Below are 27,567 nucleotides of genomic sequence, written 5' to 3'. Positions count from 1 at the left end.
TTTGTTTTGTTTTGTTTTTGTTTTTTGTTTTTTTTCTAGGTTAGCTGCTGTTCTTATGAGGTTTGTTGAGACTTCAGGCTACAGGAGGCACCTAGATACTAGAGCTGCACAATTAATCGTTAAAAAATCGTGATCTCGATTCACCTCCCCTGACGATCTCTCCTGCTGAGTTTGACGATTCTTTCATATAAACAAGTGGAGAGATTATCTGCTCACTCAGCTGTCAAAAGAAAACATCCAGGCATTCTGCCAAGTTTAGAACTTGAAACATTGTATCTAACTTCCTTCTTAGATCAAAGGGATAAACTTCTCTGTGTAAACAAATAACCTGGGCAATCTGCCAAGCTTTAAACAACGTGTAAATGCAGGAAGTTTAACCACTTAAAGTCTAAATCTTTTTCTGACACTTCTTTCTTAAGTTAAAATCAATATTTTTTGCTAAAAAAAATTACTTGGAACCCCCAAACATTAGAGATAAAATATATAAATATATATATATATATTATAATATTTTATAATATGGAATAAAATGGCAATTACTGCAATATTTTATGTCGCACTGTATTTGCACAGCGGTCTTTCAAATGCAATTTTTTGGGAAAAAATACACTTCAATAAATAAAAAAAAAGAAACAGTAAAGTTAGCGCAATTTTTTTTGTTTTAATGTGAAAGATGATGTTACGCCGCGAGAATCGTGAGAGAATCGTGATCTATCCTCTAAGCAAAAAAATCGTGATTCTCATTTTAGCCAGAATCGTGCAGCTCTGCTAGATACACTCTCCCGAGGCAAAGTCTTTTTGTCTGGTAAACAGTTTTGTGTCCCCTTCCTGGTGGTGGAACACTGAAGTGGTGCTAAAGAGCAACATGAAATAACACCTTTTGGTCAACATATTAAATTTCCATAGGAGGAATCCTATATTTCCGGGACTTTTTTTATCACATGAGTATTTTGAATGATTTATGGTATTAATACCTTGGTGAAACCTAACTTTTGAGGTGTTTTTTTTTTTTTTTAATGCACAGGATTTGCACAGGACATAGTTTGTTTAATTTCCAATATCTTGTGTTCAGGTAATATGTTGAGTTCTGCTGTCCAATTCATGATCTTTTGAATAAGTTTTGCTTATGTTCTGTCTTTCACATTTACAATGCTGTGAAAAAGTATGTGCCCCTTTCTGAATTTTTTTTTTTTTTTTTTGCATATTTTTCGCACTTAAATGACTTGGACCATCAAACAAATTTTTTTATTACACAAAGATAACCCGAGTAAATACAAATGCAGTTTTTAAATGATAGTTTCATTTATTAAGGCAAAAAAGCTGTCCAAACCTTCCTGGCTTTATGTGAAAAAGTAATTGCCCCCTAAACCTAATAACTGGTTGTGCCACCCTTGGCGGCACAACAACTGCTGTCAAGCATTTGCGATAACTGTCAATGAGTCTCTCACATTGCTGTGGAGCAATTTTGGCCCACTCTTCTTTGTAGAATTGTTTTAGTTCAGCCATATTAGAGGGTTTTCCAGCATGAATGACCTGTGTAAGGTCATGATACAGCATCTCAATTGGATTTAAGTCCAGGCTTTGACTAGGCCACTCCAAAACCTAAATGTTGCTTTGTTTGAACCATTTGGGGGTGGACTTGCTGTTGTGTTTCGGATCATTGGCCTGCTGCGTAACCTAAGTGCACTTGAGCTTTTCTAGGATTTTCTGGTAGAGCTCATAATTCATGATTTCATCAATTATGGTAAGTCATCCAGGTCCTGAAGCTGCAATGCAGTCCCAGACAATCACACTACCACCACCATACCATGTCTGACTGTTGGTATGATGATCTTGTTATAAAATGCTGTATTAGTTTTATGCCAGATGTAACGGGACGCACACCTTCCAAAAAGTAAACTTTTTGTCTCATCAGACCACAGAACATTTTCCTAAAAGTCTTGGGGATAATCGATGTTTTTTGGTAAATGTGAGATGAGCCTTTGTGTTCTTTTTGGTCAGCAGTGGCCTCGGAACTCTCCCATGGATGACATTTTTGCCCAGTCTCTTTCTTATTGTTGAAACATGAACACTGATCTTACCTGAGGCAAGTGAGGCCTGCAGTTCTTTAGATGTTGTACTGGATTTTTTTTTTATGACCTGGATGAGTCGTTGTCATGCTCTTGGAGTAATTTTTGTAGGCCGGCCACTCCTGGGAAGGTTCACCACTGTTCCGAGTTATCTCCATTTGTGGATAATGGCTCTCCCCATGGTTCACTGGAATTCCAAAGCCTTAGAAATGGCTTTGAAACCCTTTCTAGACCGATACATGTCCATTACTTTGTTTCTAATCTGCTCTTGAATTTTTTTAGAGTGTGGCATGATGTGTGACTTTGTGATCTGTTGGCATGCTTCACTTTGTCAGACAGCTTCTATTTATGTGATTTCTTGATTCAGCGGGTCTGGCAGTAATCAGGCCTGGGTGTGGCAAGTGAAATTTAACTCCGCTTTTCAAAAAATTGTGGTTAATCACAGCTCATTCATGATTCAGCATGGGAGGGGGCTATTACTTTTTTTACAGCACTGTATATAGTAAAATACATGTAAAGACATGTGTCTGTGCTTTGAACATTGTGCCTAAACATGAGTACTTTGGGTGCTTATTTTACATGGTTTCTTCTGCTAGAAGGCACCTGCATTTCACACAGAAAACATGCATATGCGTATGTGAATAAAGCCTTGGAGTCTCTCTGAAGATCTCTCCTATTTGGGACTGTATTCCTTCATCTCATGGTCTGCTTTTTAGCTTCTGAACCAGGATTAATTTGTTGTTGAGATCTCAATCAATTTTCTTGCCTGAATCAGGACATTATGTTGCCATTATTGTGTTGTCCTAATCCTAACCATCCTAAGGAGAAGGTGGTTCTGTTTGAGTTTTCTAAACAGTTTAAAGATTCAAAGTCTACAACTTGATCTCACTAGTTTGATGCCCCGATTGTTCTGACCTTCATGGGGACCCTTAGGCAGGCTTCTGCTCATCCAAGAAGGCATGCTGGCTTTGTTGCTGCTGTATTACCCCTCCCATCATGTTCAATGCTTAGGACATCCCAAATAGTTATGAATATCCACTCCTCTGTGTCCTGTGATGTACTTCAAGAAAAGGATTACAATTAAAGCAAAAATCCCCTTACTTTTAACATTCTGTAGGATTTTTTTTTTTCTTTCCTGTAAATAATCTTATGTAGTGTAACACCTGATTGCAGTGTATTCTGGTACTGGAGGATTTTGTCCTGAGCAATACATTTTTAATTGCAAATAACTTGCTCCCCCAGTGAGAATAACACTCCAGCACGCAAAGCTTAATCTGCAGTATCCACCTCAACGGCCACTTCTCTTTATATGGAAATCTCACCTCCTTGGTGTACACCTCCTTATTCCTACAAATTTTAGATGGACCCTCTGCACACTGCTACACCCTTCCCAGTGAACTATGCAATGAAAAACAGAGATATTTAGTTCACATATATTGCAATACATGTTTAAGCTGACTAACTGTGTTAAAGTAATCCCTCTTCTGGCCAGTTTGCAGAGGGTCCATCCAGAATTTGTAGCATTGTGGTCACACCCCTTTAGCACGTGATAGTTAAAATACATGTACAAGCTATTGGAATTTTAGCACAGGTATATCTTTTGTCTGTCTCCCACTGTGTGCAATACTTCAGACCTTTATCCCTACTCTATCTAGATACAGCACTTGGGACCTCACAGATCCCCCCCCCCCCCCCCCCCACCTTTTGGGTGCAGAGCTCTTGGGATCTCTCGTCAAGCCCCGCTGCCCCGCCCCCCCCCCTTCCCACTTAGGTGCAGCCCTTAGGACCTTCCTTCCCTCCCTTCTGAGTACACTTGTTCCAGGGACACTGTCTAAGAGGTGAAGTTCCTTTTGCTTTGTGAGATTTTCAGCTGATATCCCGTTGCATCTCTGAGACAGGAAGTGAAGGGGGGTTTGCCTATACATTAAAGTACATCATCAGCACTCCAGCCTGTGCTTGGTTCAATATGTGTTTTTAAGGGTGACATGGCTGTTGCTTTGTGGGTACACACAGACTTCTGAAGCCCTGGAGAGTAATATGCAACTTACATGTAGTGCAACATGCAGGGATCCAAACAACACTGAAATTTACGTTGTTGGTGTGTTTTTTGTTTTTTTTTTTTGTTTTTTGTTTTTCCCCCAACTGGGCTTTTAACTTTACAAAGTTGAAACCTAAATGTGTACCGTCTCCATCCATTGTATTGGTGATGCCTCCAGCTTTGTGAAAATTGCAGGTCAGTGTGTATACTGCTAATTGGTAGTTCTCATCTTGGTTGCAAATGCATTTTAATTTGTCTCCGAATGTGAAGCAGAAGACTGAGACCATCTTATAGAAGTACAGTACATATTGGTAAAAGGGGAAACTATGATGGATTATTTTCTACTGCCCATGTGGGATCTTTTTGTTTAGTTCTTTAATACTTGTATCTGGTATATGCTACTGTCAAACCTGTGTTTTTCTCCTCACCTTTTTTTTAAAAAATACAGTTAAAGGTTGCTAATCTTTCTCTACACACTTTTTCTTGCAGATTGTCCGGCACGGTGGCTGTCTAGGGTTGGGCTTGGCTGCAATGGGCACTGCACGCCAAGATGTCTATGATCTTCTCAAAACAAACTTGTATCAGGATGATGCAGTGACAGGTTTGTTTACACAGTTTTTTGTCCTGGGTGTTTCTTTTATTTATTTTTTTTTTGTTTCATATAGTATTATTTCACTGTTACAGTGCTTGCTGTTTGCTACATTTTGTGAAAAAAAACAAAGCTCTTTTATAGTAAGAATGTGTGATGTAACTTTGCTTTTGTTTGGCTACTAGGGGAGGCTGCAGGCCTGGCACTTGGGTTGGTGATGCTTGGGTCTAAGAATGCCCAGGCCATTGAAGACATGGTTGGATATGCTCAGGAGACACAACATGAAAAAATCCTGCGAGGGCTGGCTGTAGGCATTGCCCTGGTTATGTATGGCCGTATGGAGGAGGCTGATGCTCTGATTGAGAGCCTTTGCAGGGACAAGGTAAGAAATATGAAAGAACGCAATCATCAGTTTATCCAAAGTGAATTGTTTTGTTTGTGGTTGTCTTTAAAATAGTAGTAAACCTTTGTTTTTTAAAATGCCTTTCTTTAACAATTTAATTTGTTATCCTCAATAGTTGCATTATTTTTTTTTTTTTAAGTAACTAGAAAATTTAAAATAATAGTGCTTAATGTACTATTACCATAAATAGTGGCATACCATAATCAGCAAATAAGACTATAATAACACACTAAAAACAGCGCTAATGTTGAGCTATAACGAATATATGTGGCCAACTTCACAAACAAAAGTCCTTTGAGAGAGATGAGCAGTAGACAGTGATTCAGAAAGTGTTCATAGGTGATCAGAGTATAGAAATTCAGTGTGCACCTTCCACCGATCCATCCACTTCCACCCTGTGAGAACACACTCCCCTCAGGGGGTTAAACTCACCAGAGCCTAATAATCATAAGCTTCCAAGGAAAGAAAAATCCAAGCCACAGGCCACTGTCAGCACCCCTCCGGAGGAATCCCAGACGATCAGGACTCACAAATCACCAAACTATCTAACTGACACCAGTGTCAGTTAGATAGTTTGGTGATTTGTGAGTCCTGATTTTGAGTTTGCGCTTCTTTGTGACAGCGAATTGGTGTTATCTTTATATATATTTTTTTTTTCTTTGTTATATCACTGTTTTGGAGCTGCTTGGGTCCCTGGCGCTGAGTGGTGTACTTTTGGGCCCTTGAAAACACCTTTTTACTTAATGTACTATTGCTTAAAAAAAAAAAAAAAAAAAAAAAACTTTCTTGGACTTGTTTTTCCCGCAACATCCTTCTCGAGTATTTTGGCTTGTGCTCATTCCTGTAGAATTTATAGGGCATGTCTGTTTTACCTCCCTGCAGCAGACATCTCTGGTTTTAGCAGTCTCACTATGAAGCAATTGCTGGCAGCTACCATTTAAGTGTGAGCTAAGGAAAGCAAAATAAATAGTAAAGTTCAATCCAAATGCAAAAACACAAGATTTGAAATGTATTGTGCCAAACCTTTCACAAAATGCTGTCCATTGTAGAATTGCATGCCGTGCAACCTGTATAGCAGAGCTGAGATTCGCAGATGTGTGTGTGTCTGGTTCACAAATGAAATTGTTTCTTTTATCTTCTGTTTTTCTTCCTAGGACCCAATCTTGCGTCGCTCTGGCATGTACACAGTGGCTATGGCATATTGTGGATCAGGAAATAATAAAGCTATTCGTCGCTTGCTCCATGTTGCTGTAAGTGTGTTCCATAAAATGTACTATTACATGTATGCAGTCTAGCCTATTTCTTTCATTTAAAGGTGGGATTGGCTTTGTGAATCAGATTTAATCTATTAGTTTACAATATAAAAGAGGTGTGGTGTTTGTTTTTTTTTTTGTTTGTTTTTTTTTTTTGCAGAATCATACTTACCTAGGTGGATGCAGCATTGGTACCATGCTGCATCTGTCCCCCACTGGCTCTAAGACTGAAAATGGAGCGATCAAACGCCACCGATCGCTCAGTTCTCAGGGCTCCCTGAGCAGAGGTGGTGACTGTCAGTCACTGGCTCTCTCCTCTACACCCCTGCACTCACTTGAGCACTGAGCCATGGAAGGGGCAGGAGCAGCTGGCTCAATCTCTCAGCGGCTCGTCTGAGCCGGGTCTTGGTCCAGGCATGTGGGCATATCCCTACCATATGGTCATGATCTTTCCCGAGCCTGGATTGGCTCCGTGAAGTCAGCCGACAGCGTGTTTCAGCCCACTGTCTGCTGAAAACTGTTCACAGCAGTGCAGTAATCGGTGCTTTTGGCCCCTCCCTCTTGCTGAGTGCCCCTACAGCAAGCAGTTTGCTATGGCGACACCCGAGCCAATCTGCTGCTCTGTGTGTCCATTTAGACACAGAGCTGTGGCTCATCCCTGCCTCCTCTTTCTCCTCATTGGTTCACTGACTTTGACAGCAGTGGGAGCCAATGGCACCCCGCTGCTGTTCCAGCCAATGAGGAGTGAAAGTCCTGGACAGCTGATACACTCGTGCAACATCGCTGAGAATGCATTAAGAAAAAAAACCTTCTGGTTTTAGGAACACTTTAAGGCCCCTTTCACACTGGGGCGGTGGGGGCGTCGGCAGTACAACAGCGATATTTTTAGCGCTGCTGTACCGTCGTTCTTGCAGCGGTATTCGGCCGCTAGCGGTGCGGTTTTAACCCCTGCTGGCGGCCGAAAAAGGGTTAAAATCCCTCGTACAGCGTGGCTATAGCCGCGCTGTCCCATTGATTTCAATGGGCAGGAGCGGTGAATACACCGCTCCTTCACCGCTCAAAAAAAGCGGTTGCAGGACTTTTTTCACCGCCCTGCCTGCGCACCGCTTCAGGGTGAAAGCCCTCGCAGGCTGTTTAGGGGCGGTTTGCAGGTGGTATTTTTAGCACAATACCGCCTGCAAACTGCCCCAGTGTGAGGTCTAAGGGTCACCTCTGACATGTTTCACTATGAAACACACTTTTTTTGCTTTTTGAAAAAAAAAGCTTTTCAGCGAGAAACATTTCATATGTAACCCCATTCATTAAACCATAAAAGTTGCTGCAGGCCAGAGTGCATTGATTCATTCCCTTTTCTGACTGATTTCCTGAAGTGCCTCAAGCCAGACGAGCACCCATGGGTTTTGCAGTGAAGCCTGTGATGAGGCACTGACTATAAGCGGTATGCATATCTTCCTATAAACACTTTTTTTTTTAGTATCGTTCATGGGCACCTTTTGCTTTCCTCTGAAGCCCTTGGCAGCTTTTATTGTATATGTTAAAGCGAATGAAGACAAAGTACAGTTCAGTTTGATTACATTTGCCATTACTTCCTAACTGAAGGTATTTGCCAGATTGCTAATAAAAGTAGAAAACTTAAATACAGCAGTCTTTTATCAAAAAGTCATTGTTCCAGTACCTGAATTTATGCTCTACTTATTGGATCATTCTTATTTACTGGATATTTAATAAAATTTAAAGGGGGGAAAAAGTCCTGGTGTTAACAGTAGAATTACTGGATGTATGTACTAAGAGTTAGAATTACTGTTTATATGTCATATCTACTCTGAATTACCATCTGTTTTAAAATATTTGAACATTCTGCTTTTAGGTAAATGAACAATGCAATTTTTAATTATGATCACCATGTTTGACTTTGCCATGGCTGTCAAGAATTTTGTGTATGGCTCAGCTCCTTCCTGCATTTCATTTAGAATGAAGAGAATCCGAACACTGTGTGAAATATAATGAATGAATGTGTGCTATGTGCATATGAAAATATTAAGCTGTGTATGTGTGGAAGGCCTTCTTGAGGACCCTCTGTACTGTTAAATGCAGTGAAGAAGTTTCGGATGTTGAAACATTCCAGAGATTGTCAGCTTAAGTGTTCTAGGTAGATCTGAGGATGTGATTAATGTCAGTTTATAGTATGGAAAAACGACACATTTCTTTTACTTAATTTTTGGTTTTCTTTTAATTCCAGGTCAGTGATGTAAATGATGATGTAAGGAGGGCAGCTGTGGAGTCTCTTGGCTTCATTCTGTTCAGGTCAGTCATTTCTTCATCCGTCCATATCCTGGTAGTCACCTCTTTACCCATCTGACAGAATAATGTTGTATTGCAGACTCTTAAGTGTAACATTTTGTATATGTAGTGTTAAAAAAAACAGGTGTTCTATTTTAAAAAAAACTAAAAACTTGTATACTGAAAACAAAGGGATTTGTTGCCAATAATGACCATCTGCATTTTCTCTTTTGGGAGACATGATGCATAGAATCTAATTGGTCATTAATGAGAAATTATTATTTTATTCCTATTTTTTTTTTTCTCGCTTTTTTTAATGTTTTCCTAGTGTTTTTTTAACCAAGTTGTTAGTATAAAAGTACCTTTTTATTCTTCAGATTTCAGTACTGTTATAATGGCAAAGCATGGCTAATGTTTGCGTTCAAGTAGTATTTTATGAGAGACTCGATCCTTAATATAACCAAAAATGTCAGAATTCCATTTTGGGAATGGGGATTCTGCCACATACACCACACATGGGGCCCCCTCCTTTCTTTCTGTTACCGCCCCTGTGGCCTGCTCAGGGATGGCATCATCAGGTCCCTGCAGGCTCCTCTGCCTAGTCCCCAGCACTCTCGGCCTAATACCTGTTCTCTCTTGTAGAAGATGGCTAACAGCAGAATCGGCGGTACACCACAACAGCCAGTCTCTGTGCTCTTGAACCAGAGCTACAGTTATTGTTGATGGATTTGCTGTCTGTTCCAATTTCAGCACCATCCTAACATCCTTTTTAGGGGCTAATGTTGGAACCTGCCCCCCTGGTGCATGTGTTCCCTCTTTGATATGAGAAATTACCAGCCACTTTGTTTGGAATGTATCCTCTGGTCACTTTGGACCCCCAGCAGTCTGCATGCATTAGCAAACCTCAGGACAGGTGCTAATACATGCCCTCATCTGCAGCCTCCTGACCTCCTCCTTTCTGACTTCACTACCCTGTCCTGCATGGGAGTGGATGAACCAGACTGAACGAATGCACACCCAACCACACCATATTATCAGTGCTCCTGGCACCCTTCTTCCTCCTCCCCAACCCTGCTTCTAGTATGGGGGGGACTTTTCCAGTTTATTTTTCTAATTCCACTGCATTTGAAAATGCTGCTGTTTACTTTAGGGATCTGAGACTACTTATTATCATAGAATTGTCCTTGTTTTGCTTGCTGAACTAAATCCAATAAATTAAACCAGTGATGCTGTCCTGTTGCATCGAACTGGGAATGATATATAAACTGTATGTTCTACCAATGTCTGTACATCTTTCACATGGCAAAACAAAACACAAAACCTTATACATTGTGTGGGAGTAGTATGACATTTTTTTTTTTTTTTTTTCTTAGAGTGAGCAAAAGGTGTGTACTTTAATCTGTAGATAACATTTTGATGTGGAGTTCATGCAGTTATTCTGTTTGGTGTGGAGTTGTAAGCAGCAGCTATGCTGTGAATGCTTAGAGAGTGCGTACCGCCTGGAACAAGCTCCGTATTGACTGAACTTGCTGACGGGAAGCTAGTGTTTATACAGCCGGTGACAGCTCTCCTGGGATGAGATACAGGCAGGGCTTGGAATCGTATACAGCCAGTCTTGTTAATGGTGCATTTAGGCAACATTTAACCCTTTAACTGCCAGTTATGGGTTGTGGATGGAATTTTTTTTTTTTTTTCTATATTGTAAGCTGTGCAGGCTCAACTGGTATGTTTAGTATTAAACTTTACACAACATAGGGATGCAAAGATTCAGAGCAGATTAAACAGGTTTATCCTGCACTTTTATTTACCAAGGCAGCAAATAACCACAATTCAATGCAGGAGGCTTCGTATAGCAAAGCCCATTGCATAAAACAAAACATCTGTTTGCCTAAATAACCGTTTAACAGAGTGCCACCTGATATGTTCCTCAAACCAGGCAGCACATGTACCTTTTTTTTAGTGTTCTGTCAGCCTTTTCATACAGCATCAGGCACTCAGAGTAGAGAGAGAGTGAGAGAGCCTGTTGCTGAGTGAAAAGACTGACCGCTGTCAGAAAAAGGTAACGGAGCATCGCGTTGAATGTGCAGTGTCCTTTCCTTGTATATTATTTCTTCATAAGTGGATGCTTTGCACCCACTGGACCTATATTATGATCCCAGTATATATAAAATACCCAAGTTGTGTGTGTGTGTGTGTAAAATTATATATATATCTGTGTGTGTGTGTGTGTATATCGCGAACGTCAGAGTGAGAGCAATAATTCTAGCAGCAGACCTCCTGTGTATCTCTAACCTGGTAACCTGTAAAAGCTTGGCCTATGGAGAATTTTAAGCACCGTAGTTTCCAACCATTCCACGGACGGACACAATTTTAAAACCTGACATGCACCTATGTATCTATTTGGCGTAACATCTTTTATATTTTGCCCCCCCAAAAAAATGGGTATTATATTGTGTTTGTGTGCAATAAAATTCATTAAAGTATATATTTTTTTCCCAAAAAATTGCATTTGAAAAACCATTGCGCAAATACCGTGTGACTATAGGCCCTCTGCTAAAAAAAAAAAAAGATATATAATGTTTGTGAATCTAAGTAATGTTCTTGCAAAAAAAAAAATAGATGGTTTTTACATTTAGGAGCGAAGTGTCAGAATTGGCTCGGATGGCAAGTGGTTAAAGCAGAACTAACTTTTTTGAAAACCCTCTGAAATTGCAGGTTAAAGTGTAACTTTAATAAAAAAAAAAAAAAAAATGTTTTTTTTAGCAAGGAACATACATTCCACATTATGCTACCAAAATTAGTGTGTGCTGTAAATTGCCTTGAGCATTCCTCCTGTTTCGCTTTCTAGAGGCTGCCATTTTGCTGATGCCCAGATCCCCTGAACAGCAGTAAATCGTAAAGCGAAACTAAACCTGTCAATTTGACAGTTTTTAAAAAAAAAAGTTACATTCCTGGAATGCCGGGTTGCTAATTGTCACATTTGCTTGTGTCCTTAATCAAACTGTCAAGCCATGAAATGACTGATGTCATAACTGATCACATGTGCAGCACCATGGCAGTTGCAGATCAAACAGAAGCTTCTTTGGCCTAAAGGCTCGGTTCACACTGCCGCGACTTGGGATCCGACTTGTGAGACCCCAAGTCTCGTGACATGAAATCCCATTTTAGTCAATGGCAGCTATCTTGCATAGCTCTACTGAATTTGCTCCGACTTTAGAAAAGGTTCCTGTACTACCTCAAGGCGACTTCTATCAACTTGTGCCCATAAACTTTAATGGAAGTCGCCTCCAAGTCGGATCCTCATCTTAATTGATGTGGTTTGGATCCGACATTACAGGAAGATTACACAGGCAGATGATTTGTGTAGTATTTACTTAAATCCATCTGCCTTTAGCCCAGGCAAAAGGGTGTGCTTAGCTCAGCAAACCCTTCCTTCTCTCCTGACATAATTTGCCTAGGCATGGAAACCAGGAAGTAACTGTAGAAATGTAAAAAAAATGTTTAAAACAAGCACATTGAAAATTATATCATATTTGTTTACTAATGCTAGCAGCATAAGGATTCCAAATAATCAATGTTGATAGAGAAGAATAGAGGGAGGGATTAGAGTGGGATAAGACTGCCCTATTATGTGCCTGGCTCCTGGCAAAGAACATAAAAAAAAAACTTCCTTCAGAGAATTTCTTGTGAGGAACTGATTACATCAGATTCCTCGGATGGGTGACTGCCACCATCAGTTGATAAGGTGGATATCGGGCGCTTGCTCAGCATCCTTGTTTGGCCCTTCCCTGCCCCTCCCCTTCAATACTGGGATCACGTTGGCTGAGGGAGAAGAGAAATGCTGCAATACTAGTCAGTACTGATGTGCAAAAGTGGGTTTGTTTTGAAAGAATTGATTACCTCTAATGTTTGGTGTCCTATGTGTTTGGATGTTGCTGCGATATGTAAAACCTATTTGTTTCGTTTTTTTACATTTAAAAATGGGTTGCCTCAAGATTGTGCAATATTTTGTAGGCTTGTCTTGATTGAAGAAAGACTGAGAAACACTGAACTAGAGTACCTTTCTTTCTATACTTAAAAGGAGTCTCATAAATTGTATTGGGAACCAAATATAGCTACAGAGGCAATGCTAGTCAGTTAGAACAGATCTTCTGAGGAAAAAGAATGACTACGTACAGAGAAATCCTGTGTATACACAACCGTCTTGCCGTACAAAGCTTAGTGTTTATGTCTGCTTTATGCACCAGGTATTTGTGAGTAAAAAGAAATCTGTGTAAATCAAAGCTTCCATGTAAGAAATGCAGAGGTTGCTATTGCTGGTGAAAACTTTGAAACTGCAAGTTGCCCGTCATCTAAACCCAGTGTGATGAACACTTTGGGGGAATTATTAAAAGTGTCTGAGACTTGTTCTATCTCCATAGCAACCTATCACATAGCTTAAAACATATAAAGCTCAATAGCTGATTGGCTGCGCTCCTGTTGGGACAATGTTGGTGCAAAGTTTGTCTCAAAGTTTTTTTTTTTAATTCCCCAATTTGAGCCACTGACCTGGAACAAGTATGCAGATCAGATGTTCTGACTTCAAAGAACAGCAGTCATTAAGAGCGGCAAAGCCTGTACGATACTTCAGTAAGAATCTGGCCAGTAATACTGTTGGTTCCCTGAGAACATATATTAACATCATTACATGGTACATTAGAACAGTTCTTCCTAGTTTGGAAATGTGATTTGGCCATAAAATAGAATAATCTGTAATCTCTATCTCCATGTTCAGGTCCTCTTAATAAAACGTCTAACTAAATGCTTTAGGCCCCTTTCACATGTGCGGATCTGTTTTCAGACATCCGCCTGCTCAGCAGGGATCGATCCGTTGATCCCTGCTGAGCCGGCGGATGACAAGTCCGTCTCTGCACACTGTGCAAAAACGGACCTGTCAGATCACTGCTCTCCTCTATGGGGGGGGGGATCCGCCAGACTGATGGAAAATAGGGTTTCCATCCATCTGGATTTAGCGGATCGGGGCAGATCAGCTGTCAACGGACATGTCACCGCTGACATCCGTCGCTCCATAGAGATGTATGGAGCGACTGTTTGGGTCCGCCTGAAAAACAACTGACAGGTGGATCTGAACGGTCCGCACGTGTGAAAGGGCCTTAAGTTTAAATAAAATTGTCTCATCAAAATTAATCTTTGAGTTCCTTAACCACTTCCATACCGGGCCTATTCTGGCACTCCTCTCCTACATGTAAAAATCACCATTTGTTTTGCTAGAACATTACTCCGAACCCCCAAACATTATGTAGTTTTTTTCTTTTTTTAGCAGAGACTCTAGGGAATAAAATGGCGATCGTTGCAATTTTTTAGGTCACACAGTATTTGCGCAGGAATTTTTCAAGCATTTCATGAATTAAATAACAAAACAGTAAAGTTAGCCCACTTTTTTTTGTATAATGTGAAAGATGTTACACCGAGTAAATAGATACCTAGCTTTAAATATATTTTTAATTTTTTTGGTTTATTTTACCTTTTTTATTTTTACGCTTTCTCTTCTTTACATTTTTTAGTTTTTTGTATCACTTTTATTCCTATTACAAGGAATGTAAACATCCCTTGTAATAGGAATAGTGCGTGACAGGTCATCTTTAGAAGAGATGTGGGGTCTGTAAGACCCCATATCTTTCCTCCAGACTGGAAAGGCTGAGATAAAAAAGCACTGTCTCTGCCTTTTCAGCCAAGTCCCCCGGCATTGTTTACATCCGCTGGCCCGAACGTGATGTCGTAACATCACGCCCTGGCCTCCGAGGGTCATAGAGATGACTGGGGACCATCTGGTCACCAGAAATCTCTATGATCAACTTTTGGCGGCGACCAATTTGTTTTCTAGCTCGCCGATCGCACAGGCTGGCCCGGAGAAGCACCTGAGGGCGGCCAGAGGGTGGATGTGCCCTCCCGCCGCCTGTAGGAATGATCAAATGGCTGAACTGCCACTATGATTGTTCTTACGGTGCACAGAATCACCGGCCAAAAAAGATGATCTCTGAATGATGCCTGCAGATGCAGGCATCATTCAGATATCCCCACTTAAGGTCCAGGACGTCATATGACGTCCTTTGGGCTGGAAGTGGTTAAGGTGAGCCTGTCACTTTGACTGTGCAGTGCAAATTATCTTTTTTGTTTCCGCCCAATTGAACCTTCAATTTAAATCGACTAAATACATTCTTGATGCATAAAGACAAAATGTGTGCATATTCATACAGTTTAATTTCTTAAGCTGCTAAAGCCTAGGTAGAAAAGCAGTGGGACCCTTGCTCTCTGTGATAAAGCAGTAATCTCTCTGGTGAGGTCAGACCTATGGCTCTGCAATCAGCCATGATACTGCACCGGACTTAAGCTGGTCATACATTATACAATTTTCTTTAGATTTACCTTCAACTATGTAGTGTAAGGGCCTGCCTGATTGCATACAGATTGAAAGTTTTAGGTTTGACCTCATATTATACGGTTTTGGTAAATCCTAAAGGAAAATTGTACAAGATATTTGTATAGTGAATGACCAGTATTGTACAGGTTGTATCAGACCTCTGGAAAGGGATTACTGCATCCACACAGAGACTGATGCCACGTACACACGAGCGGACTTTCCGGCAGAAAAGTTCAGACGGAACAAATCCATCGGACATTCCGATCGTGTGTGAGCTTCATCGGACCTTTTCTGTCTCAAAATCTGACGGACCTTGGAAATAGAACATGTTTCAAATCTTTCCGACAGACTCGATTCCTATCGGAAAAAACATTCGTCTGTATGCTAGTCCGACTGACCGAAAACGACGCAAGGGCAGCTATTGGCTACTAGCTATTGAACTTCCTTTTCTAGTCCGGTGGTACGTCATCACGTTCATAATGATCGGACTTTGGTGGGATCATGTGTAGGCAAGTCCTTCGGAGTTCAGTCCGACGAGAAGTCCGCTCGTGTGTACGCGACATAAGGGTTCCACTCTGCAGCATGCTGGACAAGCTTTTCTACTCAGGCTGTGGCTGCTTTCTAAGGAAAACAAACTTTTTAAGACATTCAACACCGTTTTTTTTTTTTTATACACCTTGAATGTAATTAGCGAATTTAGGCTTAGCGTTCCATATTACCTTTTAAGAGCTCTATCACACTGACAGTGCAGCGGCGTTAGCGGTAAAGCGCCGTTATTTTTAGCGGCGCTTTATCGCAGTTTTAGGGGAGCTTTTAATCCCCGCTAGCGGCTGAATAAAGGGTTAAAAGCGTCCGCAAAGCGCCGCTGCCCATTGAGTTCATTGGGCAGTGGCACTTTAGGAGCGGTGTGTACACCGCTCCTAAAGCACCCCAAAGATGCTGCTTGCAGGACTTTTTTTTTAATGTCCTGCCAGCGCAGCACCTCAGCGTGAAAGCACTCAGGCTTTCACACTGGGGCTGTAGGGGAGTCATTTTACAGGCGCTATTTTTAGCGCTGAATCGCCTGAAAAACTCCTCCAGTCTGAGAGGGGTCTTTGCCCATTTTCTCTAATAGGAATATCTTTTCTCTGCTCCCTTGAAGCCCTGAGTATGTAAGCTTCAGCTCGGTTTGTGCTGGAACTTGCCAGCAACTAAGGCCCAGTTCACCATTATTTTTCAGGGCACCCCAAATGCGATGCAATTTTGCCACTATTGTTGCGTGACCAAATCACGCTTAGCTTGTCATGGCGACAAATGTGCATAGGGCAGCCTATTGACGTGATGTAAATCGCGCTTTCAGCATCACAGGTGGAAATGCTTGTTCAGACCATGCAATATCTGGACAAGGCCTAAGGAAAAACATGCTTGGGCCTGGTGATTGGCTACTCAGAAGCTGTGCACTGCCTAGTGGGTAAAAGGGGAGATGGTGACACGTTCCCCTGGCAAGTAGTGTTGTGGGAGAGCACAGTATTAGTGCAGGAGGTTGGCTATAAAGAGAACCTATTACTTTGGCTGGAATGCAGAGACACAGTAATAAAGCCTGCCTGAAGTTGTAGTTGTTATCCACTCTGATCTTTAAAAATGTGTTTCAGGTGTAATGTACAGACATCTACAGTATATGTACAGCAGCCTACCACACATTCTATTGACCCATCATTTTGATCGCTTACTGTCCAGTGGTAATAATGCATTGGAAGCAGTGTGCAAACTGCAACACCACCAGAAATTACTGAAGTGTTGCCTGTTGGGACAGCCAAGAATTGGGGCATGGCAGCAAGCCTTGGATGCTGATAAAGGCCTTTCTGTGGCTACACAGAAAAATGTTAATAGTTGAATGGATTTCAGGGTAAATTTATAGGCTCCGATATATAAGTTTACTGGGTTCCCACCAGCTTTGGTCCATTTAGATTGGAAAATAAAGAATGGAAGAATCTTCTATAGAAATAATGTATTGGTGAAAGAACCCTTCTCCATAGGATGGGCACAAATCTATGTCCATTTTATACTTGTGTAAAAACGTGATCTTATTCCCAACTATCAGAAATTAGTAAGATGTCATTATTGAGAATTGGATTAACGCAAACCTTTTTTTGTCTATTTTAGTATTCATTATTCCCAACTTTCAGATAGGTACAGTTGTAATGGACAAACATAAAAGACCAAAACTGTTAAAGGATGTTTCATCGTCGGAACATTTCACATTGTTTGTTTTATTATGTTTAGGCTTTTGCGTTGATTCTCAAACAATCATTTTGGATCTATGCCTTAATTTACCAGAAGCCCAAAATTTTGGGGTCAGAATAGTTATGTGAAAAATGTTATTTTTAAAAATGCACAAAGAACACTTCTATACAGGACATTGAACTGAGGTGATTCATTCTATTACATTGTCAATGTAAATCTTAACACTGTATCCTGCATTCCAGAAGTATTGTGATATGTGCTCATCTATTATCCTGTTGAAGCTATTACAAGCTCTTTCGAGTATAAGGGGGGCTCAAGCAAATAAGTGCATTCATAAATTCTATTCTGATTTTTGATAAATAGGGAAAGGCCATTCTGTCTTCCAAATTTTGCCTGAACACCCAGCAGATGGTGCTATCATGTCATTAGGACATTGCCAGCAAAGGGCAGCTCTTATTGATCACTCTTCTCAGTCTTACATATACATAAACAAATTCCACATGTACTTTGTACAGTATTCAGCCTTGACAGCTATTTGCCACCCATGTATAGTGATGAGCAGCCTTCTCCTTCACACATCATTTTTTATATTCTGGAGCCCACTTATATTTATTGAAACTTATGATCTACTAGTAAACATTATGGCTGCATTTAGTGGTCTTCATAGTTATCCAAATTGGTGTGACAGCAAACTCTGGGAAAAACCAAGGAAACAAGTCCTGAGAGATGGGCTACTGTTGCTGAGTTATCCTTGTCTAAATGCAAGTTGTTAAGCTTTCTTCTGAGCTGTTGCTTTCAGAGGTTTGAGTAGGCGACCTAGTTCAAGTATGCTGATCAGGAATTTGAATTCTTCTCAGTTGTCTTGCTACATGCTTGTTCTGTTTTTAAAGAACTGCTTTCTAAGCACTGCTGATCTTTGCGGCCACTTCCTGTTTGCATGTATTCATTCTATTGACCTCCACATGTTGTTACTAAGGGATTACTTCCCAAAGGAGACAATGGCAAGTCATTCCTGTGAATTGGAAAGGGCCTCTTATAGGCCACACTGGAGGTGCAGGTTACTAGGTGACAATACAGGAAAACAGTTGGAAGATGGTGACAGAGCTTATCCTATAGCAGGAAGTGCCTGAACAAGGGCCCTTGTGGCAGGATCATTAGTTATTATTTTAAAGTGATACTCAGGCCCCATACACACTATTAGGTTTTCTGCAGAATTTTGTCTTCAGATTTACCAAAACCATGTAGTGCAAGGGCCTGCCCGATTGCATACAAATTGAAACTCTTAAGGTTTGACCTCATATTATATGGTTTTGGTAAATCTGAAGACAAAAATCTGCAGAAAATCTAATAGTGTGTATGGGGTCTAAGGCTAAAAACGTGTGTGTGTGTGTTTGTTTTTTTTTTTTTTTCTTTTTTCAACCTTTATGCACTCCTTGCATTGAGGTAAATGTTTTATATTTCTCTGTCCTCCCCCTTGCACAGTTGCATCTCTTCTCCCCTCTTCACACAGGCACTGTAACAGCAGCAGGAGCCATTGGCTCCTGCTGCCATCAATCAAATGCAATGAGGAGGAAGTGGGGGTTTGGCTAAGCCCTACTGTGTTTGTCTATGGAGCTGCATGGGATCGAGCAGACAGTGTGCCCCCATAGCAAACGACTTGCTATTGGGACACACAAAGAAGAGGAGGAGCCAAGATCGCTGAGGGGGAACCTGAAGAGGCGGATCGGGGCCGCTCTGTGCAATACTATTAACTTGGTAACTCTTTAATGAAACTGCAGATTAAAAAAATATGAAAATGACTTCTGAAATTACATTAACGCGTCAAACATAATATTTCTGATATTTTTATACGTAATTTAAACAACTGAATATGGCAAAAAGGCTGGCTGCTCCTTTGTGATGGGGTACACACATTACCAGACCCCCCCCCCCACCCCAAAAAGAAGAAAAGTGAAAAAAAAAGCAATGTATTTAAAGGGGTTGTAAACCCTCGTGTTTTTTCACCTTAATGTGAAAAAACTTATGACACTGACCGCCCCCTCGTTTTACTCACCTGAGTCCATTCGTTCCCTCGGCGGAGACGTGCCTTACCTCTCTGCCCGGGTTTCACGGCTCTTGATTGGATAGATTGATAGCAGCGCAGCTATTGGCTCCCGCTGCTGCCAATCAAATCCAATAACGCGGGGGCGGCGGCCAAGTCCGGCATTCTGTGTCGCTGGACTTGGGAGCGCGCCCGCAAGGTAGCCCCAGGGAGAGCGCTAGGGGGGGTTTACCGATGCGAGGAGGAGCTGCGAGTGCCACCGGGGGACCCCAGAAGATGAGGTTTGGGGCCACACTGCTAAACGAACTGCACAGTGGAGGTAAGTATGACATGTTTGTTATTAAAGAAAAAAACAAAAAAAACACTTTTACACTTGGGGGGTGCCGGCGTTAGCTGTAAAGCGCTGCTGGTTTTAGCGGCGCTATACCGCTGTTCTATACTGCTGCACCCATCAGGCGGTAACAGGGCGCTTTTAACCCCCAATAAGGGTTAAAAAGGGGTTAAAAGTGCCCGTGATGCACTTTGGAAGCGGTGCCAATTCATTTCAATGGGCAGGGGCGGTGGAGGAGTGGTTTATACACTGCCCTAAAGATGCTGCTTGCAGGATTTTTTTTTCCCATCCTGCAAGCGCACTGCCCCAGTGTGAAAGCACTCGGGCTTTCACACTGGGGTGGCTTGAGAGGCAGTTTTTAGGTGCTTTACAGGCGCTATTTTTAGTGCTTAAACACCTGAAAACTGCCTCAGTGTGAAAGGGGTCTTCTAGACATTATCCATATTTTTGAAGCCCGAACATCGACATGACAGAACAGAAGACTAATGTGTTCAGAAGGAGATTAGCAATGGCAGCCTACATATGTCCTATAATATTAACTGGGTATTCCACCAGGCAGTTATTATGAGATGTGGTTCTGGAATTATCAGCACAAACTGTAGGAAACGTGAAATGGTTAGCAATGTGAATAATCTGTTCTCAAATATCTTTGCTTCAGCTCTTTTCAATGTACACATACATAGCTCCGATCAGATAACAAAAATAACACTCGCACAAAATGAACTTCTTTGGCAATAGTGAGCCTAATTTACTTTTATATCTGCTTCTGTCTGTACAGAGGTTATGTTGATGCATTTAGTTTTTCAGTGTGCATGTGCAAGAGGAAGCAATGGAGCCACTAGCCTAATTGGAAGCAGTTAGTGGTGTAATGGTCGTAAGCTGGCGGTGCCAGCTCCATGAGTCACCAAATGTCAGCCGTGTGCAGTCATTTGGGGCCAGCTGGTTTAATGTTGGAGAAATAACAGAGACCGCTGACAAATTTGATTCCTGTAGTGTCCGGGAAAGGAGACTGTATGCTACAGGCCACCAAGGCGTTAAAGGAATTGCGCATGTTAAGACACGCTTGTGGGTTGTATTTACTTGCTAGAAGGGCCTGGGTAGGCTCAGCATTACAACAGTTTGAAAGTTTTATTTAAATCTGTTTAAGGGCTAACTCTACCTTTTGGCAACATTTTATGTGTTACACCCATATTTAGGTTGTAACTGTTGCTAAGTGATTGTAACCGTTCATTTTTTAAGTATACTTCAGCCTGTGTACACGCCAACATGTGTGATGTCAATATCATGTGACCTGGCTATCTCTGAGAACAAGTAAATGTTCTCTCCAGCATAAAAGACACAACTGAGCATGTGCAGGTTGGCTACCCTGCCTGTGTTAGCTGGCCATCCCCCGATACAGTGCAGGAGGGAAGAATCTATGCATACAGGATAAAACAGCCTTTTCACACAATGCAGAGAATTAACCCCTTAAGTTCCACAGTGAGTATAACAAGCATGCTATGCTGCATGTACAGACAGATTTTACTGTTGTGTATGTTTAGTAACACTTTAAGGTAAAAAAAAACTTTCAGGATTTTGATTCATAAAATAAACATGTGCACAGAGAAAACACAAATGTACAGTTGGATTGTGTGGATGTGCAAATACTTGTGCATGTTCACAAGTATTTGCTTGGGCATGTGCACACGATCCAAGAACCTAGCTGATCATACACTGACCTTCAATGCATACAATGTGGTCTCAGTTTGCTTTGTGAATTGATCATTCAGATGTTTCTTTTATGACTCCTATTCCTATATGGTGTACCACAGAATGCGCTTTTCAAGCATTTAAGGAAATAAAGCAAAAAAAAGTTATTGGCCTTCTAAACCATGAAACACTCCCGCTTAACGCTTATTGATGTTTTAGTACTCGAAGAATATATGAAGGTAATGCATAGAGTGGTTGAAGTGTAGCAGTTTGTTTTTCTACATACTGGATTTAATCAGTCCTTTTTTTTTTTTTGTTTTTTTATAATGTCTCCATAGTTTTTTTTGTTTTGATTAATGTAAGATATTGAAGATGTGTTACTTTATAAAGTGTTCTAGCTGAATGTCAATTAATGCATTCTGGTAATTGCACCGGAACTGCACTTGCAGAAGTTTGGGAACATATAACAATCTAGGGTTGGGGTTCGGCCACCTTTGTTCCCGGATCTGGCTAGGTATTTAAATGCCATTTCTGACAAAAGGCAAAGGTGTGCAAGAGCTCTAACACAGTAACAAATGCACAAGGAAGATGTAGTGTATATAATCCACCCGTGTCTTTTGTAAGCTACTCCACTTAATAAATAACTTAAATTGTACGATATTACAGTAAAGTGTATATTTTAATCTAGTGTACACATAACTCCACTTATAGTAAAACTAATTTAATTGTACTTGCCCCTGCCGTTTAAGGAAAAGAGTGAAAGTATGATTGGCTACCCTTTTTTTTTTGCAGATAAAAATCATGTCTTGGCTCAGTGTTTGCTACCAGGTTTACTGTAGAATGTGCTGTTTGAAGACAGGAGACTTGCTGTTCTATTTGCTGTAGGACAATCTATTTTCCAGGAGCAGCTTTTTCAGAGAATAGGATGGATTCTGAGCCAGTAGGCTGTAGAGCTGGAAGCAGAACTTTTCTCTCTGTTGGCTAATATACAGTGGCTTTCGGGACAACTGAAATGTTTAGTAAAAATGCAGTTATACCACTAAGTGTATATTAAAGCGGGGGTCCACCTATCTATGCTTTTTTTTTTTTTTTTTTTTTTTTTTTTGAGTTCATTCACAAACTTTTCTTCTCAGCATTACATACTCACATATTGTGTGTAATATGTCCGCCTGTGTCAGATTTCGTCGGAAAGAATAACTTATATTATTCACTGCAGGCGGTTTCCATCTTCATTGTGGGCATTTGAAGCCCACAAGCATTTATTTCCTGGATGTGGTGAATGCTGTGCTCCCAGCATTCACTGCTCGTTCCCGCACATGCTCAGTGGCATCCTGGGAAGCCTGAGACTAGCTCCCAGGAGTCTGGGAGAGGCTAGAAACACGCCTACTCCCACGGGAGGAGAACCAGGAAGTGCAAAGAAGAATAGAAAAATAAAAGGTAATTACGGCGATTTAAATTTTTTTTAAACGGCATGTCAGCATCTAGGCAAGGAAGAGAATACATACAGATATTGTTCAAAATTTGGGTGGAACTCCGCTTTAATATAAAGATATTAAAGAGGAACTCCAGTCAAAATTGTTGTTGCAAGCATTAAGGGATTCAACCATCTGTGGATTTTTATTACTGTTTCTGTCCCTATTGGGGAGACGTCTTCCCAGTGGGCAATGCAGTAGTATCTTCTTATTTTAATTTTTATATATATATATATATATATATATATATATATATATATATATATATATATATATATACTGTGTGCATATGTATGTACAGTATCTCACAAAAGTGAGTACACCCCTCACATTTTTTTAAATATTTTATGATATCTTTTAATGTGACAACACTGGAGAAATGACACTTTGCTACAATGTAAAGTAGTGAGTGTACAGCTTGTATAACAGTGTAAATTTGCTGTCCCCTCACAATAACACACAGCCATTAATGTCTAAACCGCTGGCAACAAAAGTGAGCACAAAATGTCCAAATTGGGCCCAAAGTGTCAATATTTTGTGTGGCCGCCTTTTTTTTTCCAGCACTGCCTTAACTCTATTGGGCATTGAGTTCACCAGAGCTTCACAGGTTGCCACTGGAGTCCTCTTCCATTCTTCCATGACAACATCACGGAGCTGGTGGATGTTAGAGAATTTGCGCTCCTCCACCTTCCTTTTGAGGGTGCCCACAGATTCTTAATAGGGTTTAGGTCTGGAGACATACTTGGCCAGTCCAGCACCTTTTACCATCAGCTTCTTTAGCAAGGCAGTGGTCTTTTTGGAGGTGCGTTTGGGATTATTATGTTGGAATACTGCCCTGCGGCCCAGTCTCTGATGGGAGGGGATCATGCTCTGCTTCAGTATGTTACAGTACATGTTGGCATTCATGGTTCCCTCAATGAACTGTAGCTCCCCAGTGCCAGCAGCACTCATGCAGCCCCAGACCATGACACTCCCACCACCATGCTTGACTGTAGGCAAGACACACTTGTCTTTGTACTCCTCACCTGGTTGCCGCCACACACGCTGGACACCATCTGAACCAAATAAGTTTATCTTGGTCTCATCAGACCACAGGAAATGGCTCCAGTAATCCATGTCCTTAGTCTGCTTTTCTTCAGCAAACTGTTTGCGGGCTTTCTTGTGCATCATCTTCAGAAGAGGCTTCCTTCTGAGATGACCACCATGCAGACAGATTTGATGCAGTGTGGGGCGTATGGTCTGAGCACTGACAGGCTCACCCCCACCCCTTCAACCTCTGCAGCAATGCTGGCAGCACTCATATGTCTATTTCCCAAAGACAACCTCTGGATATGACGCTGAGCATGTGCACTCAACTCCTTTGGTCGACCCATGGCGAAGACTGTTCTGAGTGGAATTTGCCCTGTTAAACCACTGTATGGTCTTGGCCACTGTGCTGCCACTCAGTTTCAGGGTCTTGGCAATCTTTTTATAGCCTAGGCCAGTGATGACGAACCTTGGCACCCCAGATGTTTTGGAACTACATTTCCCATGATGCTCATACACTTTGCAGTGTAGATGAGCATCATGGGAAATGTAGTTCCAAAACATCTGTAGTGCCAAGGTTCGCCATCACTGGCCTAGGCCATCTTTATGTTGAGAAACAATTTTTTTCCCCAGATCCTCAGAGCTCTTTACCATGAGGTGCAATGTTGAACTTCCAGTGACCAGTATGAGAGGGTGAGAGCGATCACACCTGCTCCCCACTCACACCTGAGAGCTTATAACACAAACAAGTCACATGACACCGGGGAGGGAAGATGGCTAATTTGGACATTTTCACTTAGGGGTGTACTCACCTTTGTTGCCAGCGGTTTAGACATTAATGACTGTATGTTATTTTGAGGGGACAGCAAATTGACACTGTTATACAAGCTGTACACTCACTACTTTATATTGTAGCAAAGTGTCATTTCTTCAGTTTTGTCACATGAAAAGATATAATAAAATATTTACAAAAATGTGAGGGGCGTGCTCACTTTTGTGAGATACTGTGTACACACACACAAAATATATATATATATATATATATATATATATATATATATATATATATATATATATATATATATATATATAATTATATAATATAATACTTTTTTTTTTTTTTTTTTGTATGTATGTGTGTGTGTGTATATATATGGGATTTCACCCAGGCGAGCCATTGTGCCACAGTATATCTGCGTGAGCCGGTCGGGAACCGGTTAAATAATTGCCATACAGAACAAAATCGAAGCACATAAAATACCAGTATTTACTTTTCTACACCCAGCCACAGGGTCTCCTAGTTGTATTTGCGTCTGTGGAAACAGAATTTTAGTAAAATGCAATCATCACCCTGATCCAGCTTTTATTAGGAGTGTCCAAAGCCTGAAAGGACTGAAAGTGTGTGCATTCCTTATTGGATTCTGATCAGTGTTGTGTGACGAGCTTTATTCACATGACAGTGAATCCAACTGAGTGTCCATGTGCCAAGTAAATGGTGCCTTTAGTGAACTATGTATGCTCGCAAGTGTTACACTTGGCTTATATTTCAGCTTCTTTTCATTATAATGACTGCCTGATGTTTATCTTGCCATGGTTTACAATAGTAAGATGGTGGTATGTGGTGCATTATTTAGCCAATGTAAACTATTAGTGCAGGTGTCCTTGCTCTCTTCTCTCACGATCCAGGCCTGAACATTTCTATCTCCGCTAACATGAAAAAGCAATGAATCAGTCCCTTAAGTAAATGTACCTATGTGATGCTCCAGGGAATTAAACATCATTCCTTTCCAAGATGTCCGATGCATCCAAAAAAGGGCTGGGAAATTGTTTGTGATAGATGAGCTGGGAGATAAAGCACCATTAAAACATAATTTTAGCGTAAATACGTCATTTACTAAGCATTACAAGCATGGAGCCCATAAAAAGCACAGTCTGGTGAGAATGCCAGCTGTGACATTGATGGGCTATTATGCCTCCAATAGACCCCCCCCCCCCCTTCCTCCAATGTGATTTGTGTGCTGGCTAATAAAAATACATTTTACTGCAGCAGCTACGCTATATTCTGTAAGCTTTTCGTGTTTTGCTATTATGATATTAAACTAATACAACTATATCCTGAGTGGTCAGTCATGACTTAAAAAATTTTTTTTTTTTTGTGATTTTATTACAGTTCAAAATGTGTCTTACAGATCTTTTAATGGCCTGCATCTTCTCCAACCAACAACTATTGGTGTTTTTTTCTGAGCTTACAGCTTTACCTAAAAGGGGCAAGATAAAACTCAAAATGTTTAGATACAGTGGGGAAAATAATTATTTGATCCCCTGCAGATCTTGTACGTTTGCCCACTTGCAAAGAAATGAAGGGTCTATCAGTTTTATCATAGGTGTAATGATAGAAACAGAATATCAACTAAGCAGAAAAAACACGATACAAATGGTTTATAAATTTGAGGTTCAGTGAGTAAAATAAGTATTTGATCACCAAGCAAAATATGACTTAGTACTTGGCAGTAAAACATTTGTTGGCAAGCACAAAGGTGAGACGTTTTTTGTAGTTAGTGACCAGGTTTGCACACATCTCAGGAGGAATTTTGGTCAACTCTTCTTTACAGATCTTCTCTAAATCCTTAAGGTTTCTTGGCTGTCACTTGGCTACTCGAAGTTTCAGCCCCCTCTATAAAATGTTCTATAGGTTTAAGGTCTGGAGACTGGCTAGGCCATTCCATGACCATAAAGCACTTTTTCTTGAGCCCTTCCTTTGCTGCCTTGGCGGTATGTTTTGTGTCATTGTCATGCTGAGAGACCCATACATGACCCATCTTCAGTGTTCAGGCTGAGGGAAGAAGTATCTCATCCAAGACTTTACAATACATGGTCCTGTCCATTGACCCGTCAATGCGGCAAAGTTGGTCTGTACCTTTAGCAGAGGAACAGCCCCAAAACATCATGTTTCCACCTCGGTGCTTGACTGTAGGGATAGTGTTCTTCGGGTCATAGTCGGCATTTTTCTTTCTTGAAACATGGCGAGTCCCCCTCCTCAAGAATACACATGTACAGTCATGCCAATGAACATCTAAATGATTCAGAGAAGGATTAGGAGAAAGTGCTGTGTCAGATGAGACCAAAATTGAGGTCTTTTGGTTTTAACTCGAATGTTTGGAGGAAGAAATATGCTTACTATGAACCTCAGAACACCATCCCTACAGTCAAGCATTGAGGTAGATACATGATGCATTGGGGCTGTTTCTCTGCTAAGGGCTGACTTTGCCACATTGAGGGGCTAATGGATGGGGCCATGTATTGTATTGTAAAATCTTGGATGAGAACCTTTCTCCCGGAGACAGACACTTAAGATGAGCCTTCCAGCATGACAATGACCCAAAACATACCACCAAGACAAAAAAGGAGTGGCTCAAGAAGAAGCGCATTAGCTCATAAGACCTTGATCCTATCGAACATTTATGAAGGGAACTCGAACTTCGAATTACCAAGAGACTTTAAGGAGAAGGGTGGACCAAAATCCCTCCTGAGATGTGTGCAAACCTGGTCACAAACTACAAGAAACGTGTTACATCTGTACTTGCCAACAATGGTTTCTCAACCAAGTATGAAGTCATGTTTTGCTTGGGCATCAAATACTTATATTACTCACTATACTGCAACTTAAATTATAGCATTTTGCTTTTTTGTGTGTTTCTTGACTGATGTTCTGTCTCTATCATTTTAAAAATA

At 40.9% G+C, this 27,567-nt stretch overlaps 1 protein-coding gene across 1 annotated transcript in view; it reads left to right on the top strand.

Moving 5' to 3' along the window:
* PSMD1 (proteasome 26S subunit, non-ATPase 1) overlaps positions 1 to 27,567 on the top strand; it is a 139,198-nt gene that overhangs the window by 37,764 nt on the left and 73,867 nt on the right. The window contains exons 13-16 of the mRNA XM_073626518.1: positions 4,597 to 4,708; positions 4,882 to 5,078; positions 6,254 to 6,349; positions 8,592 to 8,656. Of these exons, the coding sequence (XP_073482619.1) occupies positions 4,597 to 4,708; positions 4,882 to 5,078; positions 6,254 to 6,349; positions 8,592 to 8,656 (470 nt within the window). The remainder of the gene's footprint in view (positions 1 to 4,596; positions 4,709 to 4,881; positions 5,079 to 6,253; positions 6,350 to 8,591; positions 8,657 to 27,567) is intronic.

Source organism: Aquarana catesbeiana, linkage group LG04 (assembly GCF_042186555.1).
Source record: "Aquarana catesbeiana isolate 2022-GZ linkage group LG04, ASM4218655v1, whole genome shotgun sequence".
NCBI classification, from domain to species: domain Eukaryota; kingdom Metazoa; phylum Chordata; class Amphibia; order Anura; family Ranidae; genus Aquarana; species Aquarana catesbeiana.
Note: the sequence above shows the minus strand (reverse complement) of the source record. Positions and strands in the feature narration are given on the sequence as shown.